Here is a 24,703-nt window from a genome sequence, read left to right as displayed (position 1 = left end):
CAAGTTGCATTAAATAGCTCATCTATAGGTACATGACTTTGATGGTGCATTTCCCTGCTTTCTCTCTTATACTCCCTCTGAGATACTAGGAATATGTGGCGGTACAGATTCTGCCATTCTTCCCCCCACCAACTGATCTTCTGCAAAACAAGAGGAAAAACCTATGTTAGCTCTCTTCATGAGGGCCCAAGTCTGTTCTCAAGGATCACTACCTCACACCATCTTGTCAAGCAACCTACTTTCATTCCAAATGGTACCTAATTTTTGTTGGGCAATTTAACTTCAGTCACAGACTTTATTTTGAGATTTATCAATCCTGAGTCAGACACTAGTTGCTGTGTCTCTCAGGATCCAAGGGATACATGGAAGCCTTTCTCACTAGGCTTGAGTTATCACCTCATTCTCACCATACCCAGCCATTACTATGGAGATGATGGAATTGATAGCACAGCTTTCTCCAGAGGAATCTTCCTTCCAATTTCCAAATTTCCTGGCCATTTCAGCTCAGACCTTTTGCATCTCCATCAGTGATTGGCTCAAGGTCACAACAGTAATTTATAATGTTTTGTAGGCATGGTCTCCCTGGTCACTCTAGCACATTTTCGGAGTGAGTAATTAGTACCTATTATCTTGTGACCCCAGCTATCATCGAGACTGAAGTAGTTCCATTTCCCACAGCTGACCCTCTCTCTTGGGATTCATCTTCACTCATGATTTCCTGAGTAATGGAATGTGTTTGATGTGCTCCCTTTAGTCATTCTCTTCCTGGAATAAACTACCTTTTATTGCATTTATGGCTGTGTGTCTGTCATTGCACATGATGAACTTCATCTAAAGAGTTGTTGACTTATTAGCTCCATCTTGGAAGAATTTGCTAATGATAGTTCCTAAGAAATATTGTAATATTCCCTAAGAAATATTATGACCAATTTCACAGTAAAAGTTAACAAGATTGGCATTAATATGCTAAAATAGTAGAAAGGGGGGAAGCAGTAATATTGAGAAAAGATATTTTAAATGTTTGAACTAGTGGAAACATTATGTTAAATGTTGCAGAACTAAAGTACAGTTTTAAAATTTTAAACATGTAGACTAGCCCTGTAGCCTAATAATTATGGAGGCCAGATCCCACATGGCTAACCAGGGTTCAAGTCTGGACCCATTAGTTTGAGCAACATGCTGAGTATATGTGCATGCATGCCCAAAATCCCAATAGGGTGAAAAAATGGAGGAGAGGAGATTGCTGTGTGATCATATCCCACTGAGAGATGCTTTCTCTCTCTCTGTTTCCTTCAGGTGCATGTACCCTCTGAAAATTATATATATATTCAAAATGTGCAAAAAGTAAATACAATGAGGGTGAGCAAAAGGACAGTAGATTTATAATAGCATATAATTCACTTGATAAAACAGTTTAAATCATTCTTATTATAATACTTATGAGTCTTAAAAATAAGGACTCCTTAATGTTACAGTTGATATGAATCATTGGTACTTTTCTAATAAATTTGTAATATTTATGTTATTATAGTTAGGTAAGTCTTCTTAAGCAGAAGTCATAGACACATTTGTAGATGCCTATGTGTTGCCTGTAAAATATAGTATGAGTAAGTTTTAAAAACCCACGTTTCCAAAGGGGACATTCAAACAAAGTCCCAAATAGCTTCTAACATTTATAAAGTAATTCTCATCCATTTAAATTACTTTTTCGCAGGAAACAGACCTTATCCTGACTTTTAATATTTCAATGCACCGATCTTGGTGGATGGAGAATGGACCAGGATGTACTGTGACGTCAGTGACACCCGCCCCAGACTGGGCCCCAGAAGACCATCGCTACATCACAGTTTCAGGGTGTTTTTTGGAGTACCAGTACATAGAAGTGGCTCATAGTGCCCTACAGATGGTCCTCGCAGTAAGTGTTGACAGCCAACCACTCCTTCTAGTACTTCTGGAATTGTTTTATTGCTGTGCAAACTCAGTGCACACAAATGGAATCTGTGGGTATTGGGGAGGCCTTTCTGCTTGTGCCTAATCAATGCCACTCTTACTAGAAATTTCTCAGGTTAAACCCAAGCCACCCTCTGGACTGAGTGTGCTGAATATTTTAACAAACAGTACATGGCCTTTGGTATCATCAGCCTTTTACACAGAAAATCCATCCAGTTAATATTTGATAGTTTGGCTTTTGGTATGCTTTTCCAAGGATTCTGGAAGGAAGATCAGAGGATTTTCACATCTATCATTCCCAAACTGAAGAGATTTTAATAGATATTTTTTCACCCAGTGCTTCTTTCACCTGTGCTGCTAGTCCTGAGATAGCTCTTCTCCATTTCTCCTCTCTCTTTTTTTCCTTCTTTCTAGATTTCCCCCATGGGCCAATCATTACCTTTTATCCCTTCCCCATTTTTTAAAGAAAAATTCAGCATCCATACATTCTACTTCTAGACCTTCATGTCCCCATTTTTCATAATAGTGTACCAATAAAGAACCCTTCTACAGAACACAGTATGCCTATGTTAGATACAATATGTTATTTTCCATTGTATTACTATGGCAAAGAGAGAAATACAAATACCATGTTCTCAGAAAGTACCTTAACTAAGACCAACTGCATAATATTTATAAAGTTAGGGCAACTTTATTAACTGAATCCATTTATTCATTACAGATACCAGATGTTCCAAAACATGTATATTTTTCTTATATTTTACGTAGATCTGCAACATATGTGCAGAGTCGTAAAATCCTTAGCAACTAATAAGGCAAATCAAATCTGCTTTTTACCACTTTCTTTAGTTAATTAATTTGGTGATGATATTGAGTCACAATTTTTGAATAATAAGAAATAATAGTTCTGGGTAGAATGGTGCCACTTTGTTTATATAAAGTTTTTCTTGAATTAAAAAGAAAATCTATGTGAGCATGTGTTTGTGTGTGCATGAGTGTTATGTGTTCGATTATTTAACTAATATATAGTTATTAGATTTTAGTGGAATATATATAAGGTTGTTGAGCAAGTCATGCTGTATTTATCCATGTTTTTCTATGCAACGATGCATCTTGACTTTTTCAATGACATAATACCTGTTATAATAGAGTAACTACACACTTCTTAAATCACTGTAACTAAAAACTACAAAGGTTGCTCTGTGTGTCAGAAGAAGGTTCTACTAATCACTTTCACTAAAAGACCAAGACTAGGAGAGTAGCCATCATCTTAATTGTCATAAGTTGCCATGCCAGAGAACAAAGACAGCTGTGTAAGGTCGACATTGGCACATTGATGCACCTGCTTGGGAAAAGAGCACATTGTTCCTTATTTACTGTCCATAACTAGTCATATGGTCTCACCAAATTACAAAATGAACAGAAAAGAGTGAGAACTCTATTTGAAAATCAACATGAATGATTTCTAGGATATTTGAATTGTGTTCTTGACTAAAGTACTGGATGATCTCCCTTGAAGATGTCTGACCTGAGACATTTCCTCAAATAAACAAAATCTTCTATGATACTTTTATACTCTAAAGCTTAACTTGGTTTATCTTGAAATAAAGATAAGTTAGATTTGATGAGATAGAAATGGCCATTTGGTTCTTTAATATCCATTTAAATCAAATATTCATTCTCACCTGGGAAAAGCAAAATCTTTCTCAGATTTGGAGACAGATAAAATGGCTATGTGTGTGTGTAAAAGAAGGATTTTAAACAAAATTTTCTTTCTTTGGAACTCACCTTTTCTACTGTACCCACAACCTTTTGGTAAACCTCTAGCTATGTTTAAAGGAATATATGACAATATGTGTATGCATAGTCATATATGACCATTGTAACAGCTATTTGAATGGGTAGGTATGTATGTATAAAGTATATTAACAGATTTATTAAATTTTACATAAAATTTTGGCTCCCAGAGAATTTGCTAAAAAAGTACATTAGCTATGGAAGCATATGTTGGGGGTGATGTACTTCCCAAAGAATAAAATATTTCTACATAAGTAAAAACCGTCTATAAAAGCAAGTTGACCAGAATGCAAAAAAGGTGGATGGAGTATCCTTAAGAGCAGATGTGACTGATATTTCAGGCTACTGGTTCTTGTTTTTCCAGTCTGCATTTTTCCCAGTAGAGTGGAAAAATTGCTTGAACAAACCATCACAAAATGTGGCCTTACCTCTCTCTTTTTTGCCTGGTTTTCCTTCTTGGGCTAATTGGGAGTGTGGAGAGGTTGGGAAGGGTCTTTTTACAATGCTGACTGCAGAACACCTGAGAGTAAGTTAGCAGCTGCATGTAAGCCATTACTTGGAGAAGTTTCAGCACACTTTCCACCTTTGAGCTTGCTATTTTCTAGCCATTCTTGGGCTGAAAACAGCTGCTGTACAGAAAACTTAACAAATTTTAGTGTTTTTAAATGCAAACCAAAAAGGGGCTTATCTTGAACAATTTACTTCGTCTAGTTCTTGGAAACCCTCCAAATAAACTTTCTGGTAGTCGTGCTTATCATGTCTGCTATAAAGATAAAGTGATGCATTCTTGTCTGGAATCCCTATTCTTCCTCTTCATGTTACCCAAATCATCACTGTGACAATAGATTGCCCAGCGCTATCCAGTCTATAGTGAACATTTCCTGAGTGTTTGTCCCTGTTAGCATCAAGGAAGTCAAAGATGACATGATTTCTGATCTTGAAGGCATTGTAATAAAAAAGATGGAACAAGGTTCCTCAGAGTACAAACCAAGTGCAAACAGGTACATTATGGGAATGTCGTAGACAGAGAATAGACTTGCAATTTACAGCAAGATCTTGGCTTCTTGGTTCCACCCAAGTCAGCTAAACTCTCACTCTTCTCATCGTTTTCATCAGGCTTTGAAACTGCTCTCTCTTCCAGGATATCTGGCTCAGATTTGCTTTCATAAACTATTGCTCTCCCAGCCACTGCTCTTGATTAACTCCAAATAGCGCCAGCTATTTTTTTCCACTTTCACTCAGCCTTGCTTTCACAGATTCCTGACCCTAGGCAGCATGCCTGTCACCCTGTTGTTCGGTTTTCTGCCAGTCAACTTCAGGCAGATTTTGAAATTAGCATTCATAAAGCTCACATTTGCATCACACACACATAACATATCTCCCATCTACAGCCAAAGGAAGACAAGTATAATATCCATATAATTGAGAAGAGGGACTATTAATCACCCAGCCTCCAGCCGAGCAGAAAGGACTGCCAGAACAGTAATGATGAGCCAGGTGTGAGATTTCGAGCTTTCTCCTCTTCCAGCATCCTCTTCTTCTAGTTAGTATCAGATATCTCATTCACAAAGGGAACACAGGTGTGCATAGTCTTAATAAGTCCAAACATTAAAGAAAAAAACCTACATTTACAAAATAGATCAAATAAATGTGGGTGGGGAGAGTGAGAGAGATCAACTAGAGAGATGGTGTTATTCCCATTACAAAAGAATTAATCGGATTTCTTCAAGCAATGCTTGATTGCAACTGCACAGATTACAAAATATGTTCAAATGAATTAAATCTTCTGACTCGATAACTGTCCTGGGAGGGCAGCAGAACAAAGCAAAAATATTTCCTAAGGTGTTTTAGCTACTAAATAGGGACAGTGGACATACTCTCATACAAAAGGGAAACAGTTTTTAATATGAACACTGGCAACAACTAATGGGAAGTAGAGTACTGAAGTCCAGATATTTAGAGTCATTTAATGGTATAAATGACACTATTGATTAGTTATGTCTGCAATGCATAAGGAGAATGGAGATACGCACATGTGTGGCTCATATTTATTATGCATATATTATACTTCACTTCCTGTACCCACCACAATGAAAAGGGAGTATATTTTAGAAGTGAATGTGCATAAATGATTCTTTAAGGGAAAAGAGTTTTTATAATAACAAAAGTAACTATATATGTTCAAATATATGTTAAGACTTCAAATAATTTATTGACAGATAAAACCTTAATTCTCCCTTCTGTAACCACATCCAGAGAATCAATATTTCTAATTTAATGTGAATCTCTGCAACTTGAAATTGCTTATTTTTGTTTTCCATTATTTCCTCTAATATACCTCTTATTCCCGAGATATGTCTAAGTTCATGGTGTGTTGACTATTAACTTTTTTTTTTTTTTTGAGAGGTTTTTGCTATAGGGCACATGCGCTCATCAGAAAGACAGAGAGAAAGACAGAAAGTGAGAAATCATCCACCAAGGGGGACAGTCATGCTGCAATCCCTTCTCTTCCATTCTCCTCTTGGGATCTTGGGCACACATGCACACACACCCAGCATGAGTTTAAGCCACTGGTTCCAGGACTCAAACCACGGTTGACTACATGGGAGTCCAGCGACGTAGCCATTATGCCAACTGCTGGTCCTAGACTATTAACTTTTTTGAGTCTAGTAGAGATATTGGTGAAAATGGAAGTAAGCTTACTGTTTCTCTCAGCCATTAAAACTGGCTTAGAAATAGGATATAAATTAGCAAGGAAGTCATATTAATAGAAAACTTCTGAACAGTATGAGACCTGGTGCACAGCTGGAGCTAGAAATAGGTCGTTGTCACATTTATACTTTGGTTATATCTGCTCCTTGTTCAGAAAATTCCACACTTTATACAGTGCATGAAATGATGAAAATCATTGTGCAGTAGATTATAGTAAAAAAAAATTGTATATAAGGCCTAGAATGGACATTCAGTTGCATGCTAGCCTACAATACTGGAAGCCACATGGCCAACTGCCTGTTCAGATTCCCTGTCCAGTCAATCTGAAACATGTCAGGTTTACAAACATGTACTTAGGATTCTGATGAGCTGGAGAACTAGAAGAAAAGGATAACTACGTGGCTGGACCCCTCAAAGGTGCTTCTCTCTCTTTCTCTCACATGTGCATGTGTGTGCTCTGTATCATGGTTTTAAAATAAGTAAAACAAAACACTTTTAGTAAAATATGTTTCTTAGATCAGTGAAGTCAGATATGTGTTCAATTATTCCCACTTAATAATTTATGTTGCCATTTGGCTTGATAAGACAAAAGAATATCACTGATGAAGAATATTCCAAATTTTGAGGTCTTTCACCACACTGATATGCAGCTATGTTAAGAATGGTACATGGATTATTTCTTTGGACACTTCTGATATGTATAATTCATACATGAGAGCGGCCTTACGGTGCTCATTGCTCTTTGAGTCCTTCTTTAACTTAGAACGCTGATTCACAAAGACATGATTGTTAATGACTTGGTTTCTGATTTTCATGTTGTTTAGGACACAGCTCTTAAAACTGTAAATATTAAATCTAAATTTTGAACTTGTATCATTTTAAAGGTAGGGAGATCTTAGGAGCTAATACCCAGCTACGGCTGCATTCAGAAGTGATACGGTTGTCATGGGGCTATATCCTTTGTTATACTTACTTCAATTAAAAAATTCAAATATACCTTTTAAGACAAAAAGTAAGCTTGATTTGTTTCATGGTGAAAAGTGATCTAGTTATTTAAGTTATACATCATTGATTTTACCATTTTCATGAACTAAATTAGCCAGATCTGTAACTCCAAAGTTTGACAAAAATAGACTCCATATTTTTTCAATTGACAAAAAATATATATTTATAGAACATATATTGAAATCAATATTTTGATATTTCTCATACTTTGTTCTTATGTATATCAGATTAAACTAGTTGCCTTGGAGAACAGGAGTTAGGAGGATAATTAATAGTTGTTTGTTATGTCTTCATAGTGTTTTTGGTATACTTCCCAGAAATTGCTGTTGCAATTTGGGCAATTTCCACTTCTTTGCTTTCATTAAAATTGAAGAAAAACCTAATAAATTTGTCAGTTGGTAGATTATTTAAAATAATTGTTGCAATAATTATGTAAATTGTGGCATGCAGCTCAGAAGAAGTTGTAGTTGAGTGTCATCATTATAACAAGCACTTCCAATACTTCTCTATTTAGAGAACAAGCATTTTTCAGTGCTTAAACCAAAAAAGCCAAAATACAGAAAAAAATATTGAATCATGATGAGCCCTGCCTCATTCTAGTACTAATAAGAAATTCATTCAAATGAAATCGTATTTTATTTTATACCTAATAGTTTTGATCAATATTTGTAATAGACTATATTATTATGATAAATTATATAGAATAATCATTGTTACTATAACTCAAATAAGCATACATTCATACATTTCCAACACTTAATTTCTTATGGATAAAAGAAAGAAAAATAAAACTTAAATATAGTCACATTTAACTATTTACATATATACATAATTGTATGCATACAAGTATTTGTTGTAGGTAAGTATTATAGAAAAATCAATATAAAATTTTCAAGAAAAAAGACAGTTACATTAGGAAAAATTTCTGTGTAAGCAATGTAAAGAAATCACAACTTCAAAATAAAAAGGAATACTATAAAATTTATGATCTTTACAAATGAATATGTAGGGGCCAGCAGGTGGGATGGCGGTTGGAGCATTGAGCACTGAACTTCCACATAGCTAACCCAGGTTTGAGTTCTGGGCCTGGTGGCTTGCTTTCTCTCTCTCTCTCTCTCTCTCTCTCTCGTTCCTTGGAGCTAATTGAATAATGATGATGATAAACAAAATTAAATAAACAAATCTTTCTAAAAATATGTGTACACATGTTTTTAAATGAAAGGTGAATTACTAATCATAGTGGTATTCAAATTTTATTGGATATATTTAAAAGAGTAACATAACAGGGCTTTTAAAAATCTATTGCTATTTATAATATGCCATAATAGACAGCCAGTTAAACTAGTCCATGCCATCCACTGCAATCTAAAGATTCAACACAATCTCTATCAAAATCTCAATGGCATTTTTTTTATAGAAATAAAAATCCTAAAACTCATATCAAACCACAAAATAACCTGAATAGCTAGAACAATCTTGAAAAAGAACAAAGCTGGAAGTATCACTTCCTAATTTCAAAATACATTACAAAGCTATAGTAATTAAAACTGGTACTGCTATGAAGACAAGCATATAGACCAACAGAATAGACTAGAATCCTGAAATAAGTCACATTTATATGGTAAACTAATCTTTAAAAAGTTGTCATTTAAACCAATGATAAAAAATACCAAACATCAATTTTAAAAATGCATAGTTTTCAAGTAAATTTTTCTTTGCTTACTACTTTCAGGATATAGGAAAGGAGAAATGAGCACTACTCTAATGCAGTGATTCCAATGTTGAGTGAACAGGAATTTCCTACTCAGTTCATAACATGACCTACTTGCAGAAAAAGAAAAAAGTTTTGATGTTGGCCCTAGGCAGGTGTAATTTTCACAAAAGTCACCAGAAATCATCTTCCCATTTTCTTCACTATCATCCCCATAATATTCAGAATTGCTCAGAAAAGTGTGGTGTCTGGGAGAGAACAATGATTTTTCTAATACTGAAACAGTGTTACAGTTTTGGCTGCTCAATCAACTATTTCTCACCCTTTGGGATAATTTCCCTTCTGGACTGTGGAGTCAGCCTGTTATCAAATAATGAATCTGTGTATCCAAGTTTATGTACCCCTCCCTCCGGCCCCTATAGAACTGTGGTTCTTAAAGCAGTGTCATGCTACTTAGTGCACTGCACTACTGACTTACACAAGGGCAAGCTTTATCCCATATCAACCATTATCATCAGTATGGAATGTGTGTGTGAATTGACTTTACTTCCATACCAACTATGGAAGTTCTGGATCTGGATTTGAAAACTGAGATCTGGAGATCTGGATTTGAAAACTGAGGCTTCTCAGTTTTAGTCCAGTGTTAAGGATATATCATAGTTTTATTCTTATGACAAAATTGCCTACTGCCTGCAATGAAAAGTGGACAGAATGTCAAGCACTCAAGCTCCTTTCCCAGCTCTCACAATGGCTCAACAGCTTTGTGGCTCAGCTTTGGTTATCATAGAATTTTCTTCAACTTTAGTTCTGCTAGGTACTCAGGATCACAGATCCACTTGTCAAAATGTGGTGAACCAATAAATAAAACAAATATTACTTTTCCTTCTGTAACATCAGAATCATTTATACAAATATTAACACCCTCCCCCCAAAAATTGGAAGAACCAAATGCTGGTGTCAATAGGGAGTTTTCCCAATGATAAGGTTACTGAATAGCAGAATGAAACTGATAAACAGAATTGTAAAAGGACATTTCTTGGTACAATTGGGTGCTCAAAACACATATGAATAAGCAAAGTCCTACAAACTAATTTCAGAATCCCAACTTGATATATCCTTGAATAGAAGTAACTTTTTTTACTTCTGAAAAGGGTACAAATTTAACTTTCTAATCTATTCTCTATTCCTCCAGACAATAACAGACCCTTTTGAATATTATCCATGAAAGCATTAATGTCCTAATGTCTTTACCACAGATTTCAATCAAATTTTGGTTAAAGTAAACATTAAACAATTATTTATCATGTCCTTTATTATATTTTGTTTTATTACTGAACAGTTCCCTTGTAAGTTGGTGGGTAGTTCTGTGAGCACATGAATAAGCAGAATACAAGATCTTAAACAGCCTCTAAAGTAAAATTAAGTGTAAGATTTTTTTGCTTTTAATATTCTCTGATATTCCCTACATGCAAATTCAGAAGATAAAGTAAAATATTCACAGTCTGGGAGTAACCATCCTTAAATCTTACACCCAGTTGTATAATAAACTATTTTGTAATTATGAACTAAATGAGATAATGTTTAAGAATCGTCTTGAAAACAATAAAGGTAGTATTATTTATTTTCTCCTTAGCTCAGTTTCTTCCACTGCTCATTGAGAATACTATTATCTTTCCAGGCTAACTCACAGTGATGTATAAAAATGAACTAAATCCTACTAAATTTACATACTCCCCAGACATATCGGTAATTCTTAAAGCCAGTATAATACTATTTAGTGTACTACACTACTAACTTACACAAGGCAAGTTTTATCCCATATTAGCCATTATCATCCATATATAATATCTGCTTATATTCTTTATATTTGAAGCACTTGCTTACTCCTGAAGCCTATCACTTTATCTGTGGGAATAACTGGAAACGTCAGGAAATAAAAATACCAATATATTTAAGATGTACTAATTATAGGCTGCAATGAGTCATCAATAATTGGGCTTTCTTTAATAATATGGAATTAACATTGAAATCATCCGCATAAAGTATTGTACAATGAAACACAAATAATCTTATTTCTTTAATTTTATAACCATAAAAGTATTTCAGTAAAATATATTAAATCATCAGTTCTTTTCAGAGTGAGTAAAGTATATTAAAATATACTAAAATACAGTACTTTGTGAAAAACTTCACTAGCTATTAGCTTTGAATAAAAGGTTACCAAGCTACTTTGTAATACACAATGCCATTGTCATTTAGGATGTTTCCCCAGTCACGATCAAATATTATAATAAAAAGATTTACAAAATAAGTCTGATGGCGATTTCCTTTTCACAGAAACTTCTAAACATAGTGATAGATAGATGAATACTAGGAACTATTCACATTTTTAAATAAAAGCAAGGCATTCTCAGAGGAAAGATGTAAAGATGATTTGTAATGACAGCTATAATATGGGGGATAATTTATTGTTTAGCATGTTCTACTTGAGTAAAAATGAATAAAAATATGGGCAAACACACTTAAACTAAATAATGTTTACACAGTAGAGAAAGAGCCATCTGTGATATTCTTCTGTACCTTTTTGCCTCTACTAATCATATAAATAGGATTTAAAACTCTACTATGCTCAACCCACACATTCTTCTGTACCATGAGGTATATGATCCTTAGTCCTCATCACTCTTTCTCTGTTCCCATCTTTATGCCACCCATCGGGTTAAATACCTTTCAAGTAGTGACCTTGAGAATCAGGACCACAACATTCATACACACATGATTGCTACTTGTAATTTTATTCTAACTTAATTCATGACATTATATTCTACTGTATTTCATGAGTCAGCCGTTGTCACATGGTTCTTTTGGGTAATGCCAGCTGCAGATATGGCTCTAGCTAGCATCCTGGAATGAAGTAGACAATATCATGGGAATAATGGTATTTGGGGCTTATTTATATATTTAATATCCTGAAATGCTCTACTCTTCTCTTTTGATTTTCAATAGGTCCACCTCTTCAGTTTGATCACCTTATTGACAACTTGATAAATACAAATTGTTTCCTTTCCTTTTATTATCCAGCATTCTAACCATTCTAATCACTGTCTCTATGTTTCATTTCTCACAATTTCATTGCTTTTTCTTTTACTATAGAATTATGGGTAAGTTCTGTTTTATAAAAAAAGTTCTTGTTTACAACTCATCTTTGCTATAATTTCATGATGCCGTGTTATTGGAATGCCAGGAGTAGGTTGACTTAGTTCAAAAATACCACATGTATTACCATGAAAATAATTTTAAAAAATCTAATTAACGATGGCTTTTTAAAAAAATTTTCCACCATGATGTATACATATATGATTTTTTTCAAGTGAAAAACCTTACTTTTCTTGTTGTCTGTTAAATGTTTCTTCCCTTTGCACCTCACACTTATCACTGGTTCTTCCCCTACACTTACCTTCTCTCCAATCTTATCTTCAGATCTTTCGATGAAATCCAATTTTAAACGAAACCATACTGTGAGGTACAGATGACTTTTATGTCCGTGGTTAAATAGCTATTTATGTATTCGTCTTCAACAATGTACTTATTTTACAAACTTAAAAAATGTCTATGTTGCTTACAATTAGAAGATCAGAGACAAGTTGTCAAAAGAAGATCAATAATCAAAATATAGTAAGGGAGTACCCAAAACTAGAGGAGAAAATGTGTTTGGTCAATTCTTTAGTGTCCTTTACTTGTGAGTCTAGAATCTGAATTGAAATATCATAGCCATGTGGTGCACACATGTCCTTTGGTTCAAACTTATGGTCTTAAAGGCTCCAAAGTTGCTGTGGTAATTAATCTAGGACTGAGTTGGAAGACTCACACCCCAGCTGTGGTATGTGTTTATCTCCTGGGTAATATATCATGGCTATGGATATAGGATATCAGCAAGATCGCATGTGGGGTCATGGGTCATCAATGCTGTCTTTTAATATAGTCAAGACTCCATTGGGATCTAGATTTAGGATAACCAATAATCCTGAGCAAAACCAGATATGTTAGTAACCCAACCTATTCATTCCATTTCATTCTTTTCCTGGTGAACACAACAGAGCTCTCTACACAACACACCTTTCCTTCATGTATTAATACTGCACACATGTTTCATTGATATGGGATTGGTACAGAGATTCATGCTCATAAAAGATAATTTCCTTTTCTTGTTTCAACCTGTCACTTATTGGGCTCTATATTAAAGGTTTAAATGTTCTCCTAAGACCTACTGTTCCTAGGAAAGAAGCCAAACTAAGATGACAGAAAGCCAAGTTAATTATTCAATTGAAAAATACAGTCAGTGATGTGGTTAAGTCTGTCAGACACCATGACTTATCAGAGGATGAAAGCTTGCAATTTTCAGATGGTGGTTTAAAGTGTTGTAGGTTTAATCTAATGATTCAAATTAAGAAGTATTATATTCTCCATACTGTTCAATTGCTTAGAGCTAGAAACAGTTTTACATTCATTCAGTCACTCAACAAATGTTCACTGAGTGCCTCCTCCTGTGCATTGATATGCATTCCTGGAGATACAGGAGTGAGTCAAATTCTCTTCTCTCATGCAATTAAAATTTTTGTGAGAAGAGGCAACTGAATGTATATAATATGCCTGTCCATTATGATATCTGCTCTCCTGGTGAATAAAGAGAGCTACCAGAGAATGATCGGGGACAGCCAGGTGGTTTTCAAGCTAAGAACTAACTGAAGTAAGGATAGAACCATGTGACTGTTTGGGAGAAGAGCATTATAGGCAGTAGGATAATAAGGGTAGTGACCTATACTCATGAGGGCAGACCAGGAGCTTTGATGAGATATAACTTAGTCTGCAATCAGTAAATACAGTTCACTCTTTTCCAAAGGAAGTTAGCTTACTTATCTCTGTTCTTTTCACTCTCTGCCTTCTATTTAAATTCTCCCCTTCCTTTAAAATACTCACCATTTTCTTCCAGAATCTGGTCCTCTGGTCCAGAATCTCTCCACCCTTCATTTCTCATGTTTGAATCTGTTCAAAAATTTTTGTTAACCTTTTCGTATTCACCTTGCTTTCTCCCATTTATCTGTTTCTGTCTCTCTGACAATCTGACATTGAGCTTACTACTCCCCTTCTGGCCTTTTCATTACCGTTAGAATAAGCAACTTTTGTTAACCTTTTCGTATTCACCTTGCTTTCTCCCATTTATCTGTTTCTGTCTCTCTGACAATCTGACATTGAGCTTACTACTCCCCTTCTGGCCTTTTCTTCATTACCGTTAGGATAAGCAACCTCATCTCCAATTCTGAAGGTTGGAATCATGACATCATCTTCACTCTTCTAGTTCTGTAAATCCTCCCTTGTTACCATTCCAAATACATTTCTGTATAACTTAATTTTAGAGAAATATGAATTACTTAATTGATGGAAGTCAATATTTTTCAAAGTATTCTAGAAAATCCCTCCTACTGTTAAGTTTCATGTATTCACCTATTTGACTATAAAATCAGTTCATCCGAATCCAGTTAATATTAAGATTTTTATAGTGAAAAATGCCTTGTGAAAGATTGATTGACATAACTCATTATCATCACTCTTCTCTCTGTACTAATTAGCTCATATAAATCTTGAAATTTGAGAGAGATTTTTATTAGATTCATTCAATGCAAAACCTCTCCCAAAAAAAGAAAAAAAATTCAGAAAAATATTAATGAAAATATAATTTTGTTGATCATTATTTTAACCACAATTTATAAATCCTTTTAACGCAATCGTTTTATGTATCCAACAATTCTGCAAGGTGAGGATTAATCTGAATGTCCTGCCAATGTGACTGGAAAAAAAAAATACCTTGACCATTTAGGTTAGAAATTAAAAATTATAGCAAGTTCACTTTAAATATATCTGCATGAACATTTAACTGAGATTAATCTTTGCTTTTATCTTCCTTTTGTGATGCATTATAGTTTTTTTTTTCTTTTATACCCCATATGCTTACAGATGTTAATCTCCAGAGAAGCACAATGATTCTCCCAACAAAGGCGGTATGTTGCTGGCTTTGCTTCACTGAAACCCAGTTGGAGGCTCTGATGACAGATAGTCTGCTTGTCAGCTTTGCTTCATGCATCCAAAGAAAATGGAACTTATCAGAAGCGGAGCCTCAAGCACTACCTGTGCCTCTTATTTGGGCTTTTTCATGCTAGGTTTGGCAGAGGTCTTTGTCTTTCATCATTTGGTTCACGGATAGAAAGAGAAGGGAGCAGTTGCACTTTTAGGTACCACTCTGCAGACTGCTATAGTGCAAAATAAACAAACAATATATTTTTAGGGCACCACCTGCAGCAAGCAGCTGTACCAAACAGAGCAGAACCACGAAGGATGCGATTTGTTCCATTTAACATGAAGCCTTGAGGTCTGAGAAGAAAGGGAGGAGAAGGTTCTATGTATACAACCCACACATTGCAATTTAAACTCAAGCTGATTTTCTTTCTGTTTTAGTTTGAAATTGAGGTATCATTATATCTCTCCTTTCACACTCTGGTTGAAAACAATTCTATTATTGGGGTTATAACTGTTAACTGGGAAGTCATTTTTGTTTTTTGTTTTCTTCCCTGCCAGTAAACTTCCTTTTCTATTCAAGAGCAATTTTCTCTCATAGCAACCTATACTTAAATGCCAACATCTGCCACATTTAAGCTGTATAGAAAATGATGTCTGGTATTTACATGATGCCAATGACATGGTTAGAGAAACTCCTACACTTGGCTTACATAGGATTTTCTTCTTGTCTATAGTTTTCATCCAGTTCTGTCCTTCTTTAGGATGTGTCTGCCTCTAAATGTGCCACACAAGTTTAAAATATTCTGAAAGCTGAACTTTTAGCTTTTATTCTGACTGACACATTTCTTCCATTAACTCATTCTTTTCCAGGCATTAAAGATACATATTGCATCAAAATAAAAAGGCAACCATACCTGCATCGTCTGAGTACCTAGAATTTAGAGACTGATACAAAGGATATTTTAAGTACTTGCTTTTTTCCCCTTGGATAATAAAAAAAAAAAAACACCTCCTTATTCTCTTAATGGCTATTGATTCTGGCCTCACAAACCAAAGTTACCATATCATTTTGAGTTCTTCTAGGTGAGCTAAGATAAATATAATTAAATAATAGATGACTTTGGAGGTGATCCAAGTAGTCATGACTTAAGGTCATTTTAAGTACAAAAAAGGGCAATTACCTTTATTGTTGTATTAGTTATCAAGAACTATACAACATTTTTTTACCTGACAGTGAGAATATATTTTTTTAAAGAGGAAACTGGTCAAAACACTTAAGAAGTGAGTGAACTAAAATACTATTCTTAACTATACACTGACTAGATTCTTAGTCTGAAGGAGAAAATTACATTGACCATCATTTTGTGCCTCATTAACACCATTCCATAGTGCTTATAGATATTGCTCTAAGATTGAGAGAAGTGAGATGAGAGAATTGCAGGTCTGAAATGATGCATGCCTCCAGCTAATAGAGGAAACCAAATCCTGTGAGCCAGGAAGCTAAGTTGTCTCCATTATCGTCCCTTTCACCATCAAGGTGATGATTTTTAAGAATATTGAGCATGAAATAAATTTCTGTCAGAGTTGTCCACAGGAGTGTTTAATGTGGGAACTGCTTCCATCACTTTTACCTTTTGAACATGTTAAAAGGAATTTTCTGGAAAAGGCCCTCAGACTGTTTTGCTAAATAATGTCTGCTGAGGAATCATTGTCATTCAACTTTCTACATTATACAGTGCTTTTAATTCTGTGGTTGAAACTTTGGAAGAAGGAAGGGCAATACCTTTAGTCCCAAAGAACCAAAGAGGACTTTTAGCCAGAGCATGATTATGATTCATAAAAAAAGAGTCAGAAATATTGATTATTAATGAGCGCTTTTAGGATACCAAATATTCTTCAAGGCTCAAGAGAGAGAGAGAGAGAGAGAGAGAGAGAGAGAGAGAAAGCAAGCACCTTTTACCATGAGGCTTAGTGAATGTGGTAAGGGAAAAGACTGAGAAGTACATGTAATTGGATATTAAATAAGATTTTTAAAAAGTGGCTTGGCCAAAAAGATTCAGCATATCAGATGACTGAAACTATGCAAAAGGTACAGGCACGTATGTTAGGCATCTTCTCTGATCCTCAGTGTCTTCACCTGTAATAGGCTCTACCTCATTGCACTATTTTACTGATGTCAAGAATATGTGGTAAAATCTATGCATGTAGATGTTTAAGAGTACAATACACTTTTGTTAACTATATGCACATTATTACACAGTAGAGCTCTAGTGCTTTTCATTTTGCGTGACTGAAACTCTGTATGTATTGAATAGCCACCCTTACATCTCCCACCTGCAAGCTCTTGGAACCTCCATTCTACTTTCTGACCCTATACGTTGACTACTACATTAGATACCTCGTGTAATAAGTGAAATAATGCAGTCCTTCTGTATCAAGCTTACATAAATGACTAAGCATGATGTCTTCAAAGTTCATCCATATTGTTACATACGATAGGACCTCCTTTTTTAACACTGAGTAATATTCTATTGCATGTTGTATATATCACATTTCTTCATCCATTCATCCATTAATGGAGATGTAGATAGATTCCATATTTTGGCTACTGTGAATAGTGTTTTAATGACCATGGGAGTGCAGACACCTCTTTGAGATGTAGAATCTTTGGGGACTAGCAGTTAGCATAATGGCTATGTCGCTGGACTCCCATGTAGTTGACCGCAGTTCAAGTCCTGGACCTGGTGGCTTCAACTCACACCGGGCACGTGTGCATGCGTGCCTAAGATCCCAAGAGAAGAATGGAGGAGAAGAGATTGCAGCGTGACCATTCCTACTTGGGGGATGATTTCTTGATTTCTGTCTCGCTCTGTCTTTCTGGCGAGTGCACACGCCTTATAGCAAAAACCTCTCCAAAAAAAAAAAGAAGAAGAAATGAATTATTTATTTAATTTTATTTATTAATATTATTTTCAAAATTTTCTGTAGGGCACATGCACTTCCCATAGAGAGAGAGAGATTGAGAAAGCAAGCTGCCAGGTCTGAGACTCAATCCACAATCAACCATGTGGGAGTTCAGTGCCTTAACGACCATGCCACCTGTTGGCCCTGCCAAGATCAATGTTATAAAACTTTTCTGCTATAGTTTCTACTATGAGTATGATAGCTTCAGGTCTTACCTAAAAGTCTTTTAACCATTTAGTTGATATTTGTATATAGTGAAAGGTAAGAATTCAATTTCACTCGTGTGTGAATACCTAGTTTTTCCCACACCATTTATTGAGCGTGTTCTTTATACATTGTGTGGTCTTGACAATCTTGTTGAATATCACTTAACTGAATATGTATAGGTTTATTTCTGACTTCTCTATTCTGTTCCATTAGTCCATATGCTTATTTTCGTACTAGTATTATACTATTTTGATTGTTATACTTTTGCAATATGTTTTAAGGTCATGATGAGTAAGGCCTCCAGTTTTGTTTATCTTTCTCAAGATCTTTTTGGTTCTTGGGTCTTTTGTGGTTCCATATGAATTTTAAAATGTTTTTTGTATTTGAAAAAAAAAAAAAAACAATTGGGGTTTTGATAGGAATTGCATTGAGTCCACAGATTACTTTGCATATTACAAACATTTTAATGTTAAATCTTTCAATTCATGAGCATAGGTTTTTTTTTTCATTCATTTCTCTTTTTAAAAAATTTTCACATAGGTTCTATGCTTTCTAGTGCACAAGTTATTTACTTTTTCGATTATATTTATTCCTTAGTATCTTATTCTTCTTGATGCTATTATAAATAGGATTTTTTAAAAGTTTTCCAGATTGTTCATTATTAATATATACAAACAATTGACTTTTGTGGAGAGAATTTTGTTTGTTTGTTTGTTTGTGTTAATAGGGCACATGTGCTCGCCAGAAAGCAGAGAGAGACAGAGAGACAGAAAGTGAGAAATCACCCCCCCAGGGGGAATAGCCATGCTGCAATCCCTTCTCCTCCATTCTCTTCTCAAGATCTTGGGCACACACACACATGCACCTGGTGTGAGTTTAAGCCACCAGGTCCGGGACTTGAACCACGGTTGACTACATGGGAGTCCAGCAACATAGCTGTTACGCCAACTGCTGGTCCCACAACTGGCTTTTGTATGTTAATTTAATATCTTGCAGCTTTACTGAATTCAATCTTTCTCCCTTTTTTCTTTCATGAGAAGAAAGAGGTGAAAACTACCCTTGTCAGAATCTCAGAATTCCACAGTTCTCACCCTCACCCCAGACTTCTCACCAGCCAGGATCATGAGTGGACCCATGGGTGTCCCTGATGTGTTCAGATCAGCCAGGAATCTGAACCCAGGGCCTTGTCAGTATTGCCCTATCATCTGTGCTCTAAATTTATTTATTTGTTCTAATAGGTTTGGGATTTGCGTGTGTGTGTGTGTGTGCGCATGTGTATGTAGTCTTTAGGGTTTTCTACACGTAAGATTATGTCATTTGTAAATACAGATTCTTTTTCTTCCTTTCTGATTTGGATGTCTTCTTTGTTAAAAACATTTTTTTACTTGTTATTTGTGTATTTATTTATTGACTAAATGCTCTAGCTAAGACTTCCGGCACCATATTGAGGAAAGGGGGCAGAAGTGAGGATGCTTGACTTGTTTCTGATCTAAGAGGAAAAATATAAGTTTTTTCACCATGAGTGTGTGGTTACTGTGAGCTTTTTAATATATGGCCTTAAGTATACTGAGGTAATTTCCTTCTATTTTTAGTTTGTTGGATGTCTTTATCATCAAAGAACAGATTTTAACAAATATTTTTGTGGTATCTATTGAAATTACTATGTGATCTTATTTTTCATTCATTTACTGTAGTGTATCATATTGATTGATTTTTATCTGTTGAACCATCTTTACATTCCAGGGTTACATTACACTAGGTCATGGTGTATGATGGCTTTAATATGCTGTGAAATTTAGTTTGCTACTATTTTGCTGAAAGTTTGCTTCTGTATTTCAAACATATTGACTTGTAGTTGCTTTATTTATTTATGTATTTATTCATTTTATGAGAAAGAGAGAAAGAGAAAGAGATAAAGACAGAGAGACAGGCACCTTAACAGGGTCTTTATACCCTGACTTACTCTGAGTCTTAGCCAGTCTGAATCACAAATATATGAACACACCCAGTATGTTCAGGGAGGTCCCAAGACACAAAACCAGAACCTTGTCCTTGTAGGTCCAGTCGTGTTAACTGTACCACCACTTGGTACCACGCCCATATTTGTCTTTTCTTGCAATTTTTTCTGGTTTTGATATCAAAGCAATGTAGGCCTAATAAAATAAGTTTAGAAGAATTGCTCTTCATCAATTGTTTGGAAGAGTTTTAGAACACCTGGCTAATTCTTCTTTAAATACGTGTCTCAATTCCACCATGAAGGCATATTGTCCTAGGCTCATTTTTGTTTGTTGGGAGTTTTAAAATTATTGTTTCATTCTCCTTAATTGTTATAGTTTATTTCATATTTTCTATTTCTTTATTATTCATAGATCATATGAATAATAGATCATATATTTCTAGGAATTTATACATTTCCTCTAGGTTCCAGTTTGTTAGTGTGCAATTGAAACAATCTTTTATGATTCTTTGTATTTCTGTGGCATCCATTGTAATGTCTTCTCTTCCATTTCTAATTTTATTTCTTTGTCTCTTTTCTTTTGTTCATTTAGCTAGATGCTTGCCAATTTTGTTGATCATTAAAATAAAAACTATTAATTTTATTGACCTCTTTCTGTTGTTTTCTATTCTCTCTTCCATGTATGTCTACTTCAGTCTTTATTATTTCCTCTCTTCTGCTTAATTTGGGCTTATTTTATTCTTTTTTTTAGTTCTTAAAAGTTAGGTAGTTTATTTGAGAACTTTCTCCTTCTTTAATGAAGGAATTTAACACTCTACACTATTCTCCTTATACTGTGTGGGTTGCATCCCTTAAATTTTGGTATGTTGTATTTTTATTTTTGTTTTTCTTAAAATATTTTCTAATTTTCCTTTTGATTTCTTCTTTGACTCATTGGCCATTCAAGAACATGTTCCTAAGTTTTCACATATTTGTAAATTTTCTTATGTTATATCTGCTATATATTTCTAGTTGCATTCCATCGTGGTCAGAAAAGATACTTGGTATGATTTCAATCTTCTTAAATTTGTTAAAACCTCTTTTGTGCCCTCACATGCGATCTATCCTGGAGAACATTCTGTGAACACTTGTATCTAAATTCTGCTATTTTTAGATGAAATATTCTGTATACATGTTATTCCCATGTGGTCTATAGTCCAATTCAAATCCTATTTTGTTATTGATCTTTTGTGTGAGTGGCCATTACTGAAAGTGGGGTTGTTTTATCTCCTTCTTAGATGTATCTTCTATGTAGATGCTATTTCTCCTTCAGATCTGTCAACGATTGTTTCATATATTTCAGTGCTGGGTACACATATATTTATAATTGTTATATCTTTCTGGTGAATTGACCCTCTGTCTTCTGTGACAGTTTTTAATTAAAGTCTATTTTGTCAATATAAACAAGGCCACTCCTGCTCCCTTTAGTTGTCGTTCACATACAATATTTTTCCATCCTTTCACATTCAGCCTATATATCGTTAAATCTAAAGTGTGCCTTTGCAGACAGCATATAGCTTGATCATTTCTTTTTAGCCATTCAGTCACTCTATATCTTTTGATTGCAAAGTCTAATCTATTTACTTTTAAAGTAATTGTTGAGAGAAAAAGGACCTATTATTGCTATTTGTTCATTGTTTTCTGTGTGTGTTGAGCCTTTTTTGGTCCCTCCTTTATTCTTTTGTAATCTTCCTTTATGTTTCATCAAGGGTTTTTCTTGGAGTAACATAGTTTGATTCCATTCTCCTTTCGTTTTGTTGATTTTCTATAAGCATTTTCTTTGTGGTTACTGTAAGACTAATAAAACTAATATTTAAAAAGCTAATACAGTAAGAAGAATCTATTCTAAATTGAAAACAACTTCAGTCACATACAAAAACTCTTCACTTACTTTTCCTCCCCACATTGTTTATGCTATTAAGTTCACAATTAACATCTTTATAGATAGTGTACTTATTAACATACTTTTATAGTTCCAGTTTTTTCATAGTTATGCTTTTTACTTCTACTTATGAATTAAAATTGATGTACACATCAGCAATATAATTTTACAGTATTCTCTATATTTTATTTATTTACTCTTACCTGTGATCATTATAGTCATATGTTTTTTTCTTTTGCTATGTAATGTTCTTTTGTTTCGACACAAAGGATTCCCCTTAGCCTTTTTTTGATTTTTTTCTATGCAGGGATGGGGGCTGTGGGAGGCAGACCTAGAATGAATTTCCACAGCTTTTGTTTATTCAGAGTGTCTTTTTTCATCTCCATTTTTGAAAGACAATTTTGTCTGATAAACTGTTCATGGAAGTCTGGATTTTTTATTTCATGACTTTGAATATATCATCCCACTTCCTTCTAGACTGCAGGTTTTTGCTAAGAAATCCACTTATAGTTTTATAGGGACTACCTTTTATGTGACAAGCCACTTTTCTCTTGATGCTTCCCAAATTGTCTCTTTGTCTTTGATCATTTTTCCATTTAAAAAAAAAAAAGTTTTAATTTGCTAGAGGGCACATGTGCTTGCCAGAGAGAGAGAGAGATAAAGTGAAAGAGACATAAAGGTAGTGAGAAAGCACCCACCATGGGACATGGTTATGCAGCAATCCCTTTTATTCCATCACTCCTTTTGAGATTTTCAGGTACACATGCACTCGGTATGTTTTTCAAACCAATGGATCAGGGACTTGTACCATGGAGTAGGCCATGTGGGATCCAGCTTCTTTAATGACCATACCACCAGCTGGCTCTGTCTTTGACTTTTAACAACTCGATTATCATGTATCTTGTTATGGAATTACTTTTGTGCATCGTAGGTGAACATTCAGCTACTTAAATATGAATGTTCATTTTCTTCTTCAAATTTGGGGAGTTTAGGGCATTATTTCTTCAAATAATCTTTCTTACCCTGTCTCATTTCTTCTTCTGAAAGCCACACAATGCATTATATTGGTTCACTTAATGGTATGCCATAGTCCCTTAAGTTTTCTTCCTTTCATTTTTCAAAATTCTTTTTTCCTCTGGATAATTTCACGTGAACCATCTAAATTTTCTGATTCTTTTTTTTTTCTAATTAAATCTTCTGTTGAAGTCCTGTAGTAAAATTATTAATTCATTTATATTTTTCAGGTCCTAAGTTTGGTTCTTTTTTATATTTCCTATCTTACTGTTAATACTCTCATTTATTCATATATCATTTTTCTGAGTTGTTGAACATCTGTATTACAGTAATTTTGAATTCCTTGAAAAATCTTTCAAATATGGCCTTTTTTTTTGAAGAGGTTGTTGGATTCTATAGATTTTTTTCCCTTTAAGTGTGTTATGTTTCCTGTTGTTGCTTCAATGTGAACTTGTACCTTGTAACCTTTTGTTGAAATTCCTGCATGAAAAAATAGCCACCTCTCTTAAATAGCACAACCTGGTTTTATATGGGAAAATATTACCAGTCTACCCAGATAGAGATCATTTGGGCTTCTTAAAATTTTTTTATAGGTGTATCTTCCATGAAATTTTGTGCGTAAATTCTCAATCAGAGGGGCTAATCCATTTTTTTAAGAAGCTCATATTCTCATCCTCCCTTATTATATGTTGTGGTATTGCATGTTCTCTGGAGCTGCCACAAACTGCCCAACTTTCTTTCATTTTCAATAATCTGTAGATTTCTAGAGTATACCAGGCCCTATCAGAACTCCAAGACAGACGAGACAGTAGCCAGTCCCTGGACAGCCCACTTTCCCCCCAAATCCTGAATATTTGAACATACTCTCCACTCTGTTCCTTCCCAGAGAGAAACCAAGAGTTGAGGGTTTTCTTCTATCCATTGTTCTGTGAGGTAAGGGGCGGGGATGGGAGGGCCGAGTAAGTACATATTAGTCGAAAGCATCACTGTTGTTCTTAGTGACTCTCCACCTCGTGCCCTTTCCTATCAGTGCTTAGATTCAGACAAGATAGAAACCAATCCCAGAGGCCAGCAGGTGGTATGATGATTAAGGCACTAGACTCCTACATGGTGAACCACAGTTGGAAACCTGGACCAGTGGTTTGAAGTTCATGCTGGGCATGTGTGTGAGTGCATTCCTAAAACTCTCAAGAGGAGAATGGAGGAAAAGGGACTGCAGTATGGCCTTCCACGCCAGAGGTGGATTTCACACTTTTTCTCTGTCTCTCCAGTGAGCGCACGCACCCTATATTTAAAAAACTCTCTAAAAAAAGCTTTTGGAACCAGCAGTTAGTGTAATGGCTATGTCAGTGGATTCCCATATTGTTGGCCGAGGTTTGCGGCCTGGACCCGG

The 24,703-nt window shown here is 34.9% G+C and overlaps 1 protein-coding gene across 1 annotated transcript in view; it reads left to right on the top strand.

Annotated features, from left to right (window-relative positions):
- NKAIN2 (sodium/potassium transporting ATPase interacting 2) overlaps window positions 1–24,703 on the top strand; it is a 625,412-nt gene that overhangs the window by 438,811 nt on the left and 161,898 nt on the right. Inside the window, exon 4 of the mRNA XM_006143804.2 lies at window positions 1,715–1,915. Within this exon, the coding sequence (XP_006143866.1) occupies window positions 1,715–1,915 (201 nt within the window). The remainder of the gene's footprint in view (window positions 1–1,714; window positions 1,916–24,703) is intronic.

The sequence above is a fragment of the Tupaia chinensis genome, unplaced genomic scaffold (genome assembly GCF_000334495.1).
Source record: "Tupaia chinensis unplaced genomic scaffold, TupChi_1.0 Scaffold000106_1, whole genome shotgun sequence".
NCBI lineage: Eukaryota > Metazoa > Chordata > Mammalia > Scandentia > Tupaiidae > Tupaia > Tupaia belangeri.
This window is presented reverse-complemented; position numbering and strand designations above follow the sequence as displayed.